The sequence below is a fragment of the Phaethon lepturus genome, unplaced genomic scaffold (genome assembly GCF_000687285.1).
Source record: "Phaethon lepturus isolate BGI_N335 unplaced genomic scaffold, ASM68728v1 scaffold42971, whole genome shotgun sequence".
In the NCBI taxonomy this organism is placed as follows: Eukaryota; Metazoa; Chordata; class Aves; order Phaethontiformes; family Phaethontidae; genus Phaethon; species Phaethon lepturus.
This window is the reverse complement of record NW_010516310.1, coordinates 23,571-25,346: the sequence shown is the minus strand read 5'-3', so window position 1 is coordinate 25,346 and position 1,776 is coordinate 23,571. Positions and strand designations below refer to the sequence as shown.

The 1,776-nt window shown below is 55.4% G+C and overlaps 1 protein-coding gene across 1 annotated transcript in view; it reads right to left on the bottom strand.

Annotated features, from left to right (window-relative positions):
• Positions 1–755: 755 nt before the first annotated feature.
• LOC104627686 (protein-arginine deiminase type-1-like) overlaps positions 756–1,776 on the bottom strand; it is a gene marked incomplete at its 3' end in the record, with an annotated part of 7,549 nt that continues 6,528 nt past the window's right edge. Inside the window, exons 10-12 of the mRNA XM_010296019.1 lie at positions 1,723–1,770; positions 992–1,099; positions 756–907 (exon numbers count right to left, since the gene is read on the bottom strand). Coding sequence (XP_010294321.1) covers positions 756–907; positions 992–1,099; positions 1,723–1,770 — 308 coding nt within the window. The remainder of the gene's footprint in view (positions 908–991; positions 1,100–1,722; positions 1,771–1,776) is intronic.

Below are 1,776 nucleotides of genomic sequence, written 5' to 3'. Positions count from 1 at the left end.
TTTGTGCATTATATCCCCCATTCTGCTCAGGCACTTTTGGGTTTAATTTCCCCCGTTCCTGTGAATCTTAAATCACTCTTTACGCAGCACTTTGCGTGGGGGTGAAGTTTTCTTAGACAGCAGCAGGCTGGGAAAACATTAATTAAACTTCTCATAATAAGGGATAATTACGGTCCCGGTGAGGCCGGGAAAATGCCATTTACCCACCGCTGGAACCGAAACAAGCCCCCTGGCTTGCAGCAGGGCTGGGGTCGGAGCATCCCGTTTGTTATCCCGGATCAAACCCCATCCAGATTCGTCCCTGTTGTATTTTTCCAGGATAAATAACCTCCTTTGTGGAGGATTTTGCAGGGCGCTCTTGTTCCCGCGGGGCTGCCTAGCACCGCCTGCCCAGAGCAAAACAATTTCCAGTTATTCAGGATTTTACCCTTTCCTGGATTCCCCTGCTCTTCCTTTTAATAGCGGAGGAAGAAATAAGCCCCGATGCTTACGGCATTGTAGGATCGGAGCAAAAGCACCAGCGGTTTGGGAGAGGGCAAAAATCAGAGCGGTGGCAGGATTTTACAAGGGGTGAAGGAACAGCGATGCGGTTTGCATGTTAAATCTGGGATTTGATGGGAACTGGCCCCAAATTCCCATTTTGATGGGAACCAGCCCTAAATTTCCGCTCCAAAGGGTGCAACCCTTTCCCACGGAAGGATTTTCAGTGCTTCCCCGCATCCTGGAGGGAGGACTTGAGCCCCACCACATCTCACCAAGGCAGGGGGCTGCCGATCAGGATCCGGCCCAGGGGATACTCCTTCCCTCGCACCGTCACTGGTGGGCTGACATCCAGGTTGCCGAAGGAGTCAAGGCTGGAGATGTCTTTCATGGGGGGCTCACGGGTCACGTAGCCAAAATCGGGGCCCTGGGGAAGAGAGGAGCAGTGATGGGGACCCCCCAGGCAGAGGATTTTAGGGGGTGAAAGGGTGTTGGCAACACAATGACGCACCAGGATCTTTTTAAAAGCAAAATCCTTCAAGCCTCTGTTCCTGGGTGAGTCAAAGACAACGGGGAAGGTCTTGTGCGGTGCTTGCACGTAACCAAACTCCAGTTCATCCTGTTGTGGGAAGAAAAGAAGGAAGAGGAGCAGGAGGAGGAAGAGGAGGAGGAGAAGAAAGGCTCCTTGGCAGGGTGATAGCCATCTTGGCAAGGCGTGTGGTGAGGGTGGAGCAGGAAATGGGGCAAACCTGGCCAAGCCTGGCTGTTGCCCTTAACCCCAAGGGAGGCAGCTGCCTTGCTGTCCCGAGAGGTGACATCCCACCAGGCACGGGTCACCCCCAGAGGAAGCAACACGTTGCCACAACGGGCAGGGGAGCGGGGCAGGGACGGCAGGGCTTGGGCACGCTGCACGTCCAACCGGCATCACCATGTCCTCCTTGCGATGCACCGTGGGGTCTCTCTTGCAGCGGAGACCCTCTTGCAATGCCCCATGGGGTCCCTCTTGCAATGACCCATTGGGTCCCTGGACAACATCCCTGTCTGTGCTGGTTGCCACCACCAGCAGCTTTTCCCCCGTGCTTTAGGTCACAGTTGCCTGGTTCACCTCAGCATCTACGTGCTTCCCTGAGCAACGCAGCTGATCCCTCCCCAGAGGCGCCAGCAACAGGGGTGACACCCTACGTGCCCCAGGAACCTGTAAGGGAGCAGGAGAGCCGCGTATTACGAGCATCGATTGATGACCTGGATCCAGCGGTCACTGCGGGTTTCCATCTCTGAGCAGATGGTCAACTTGCA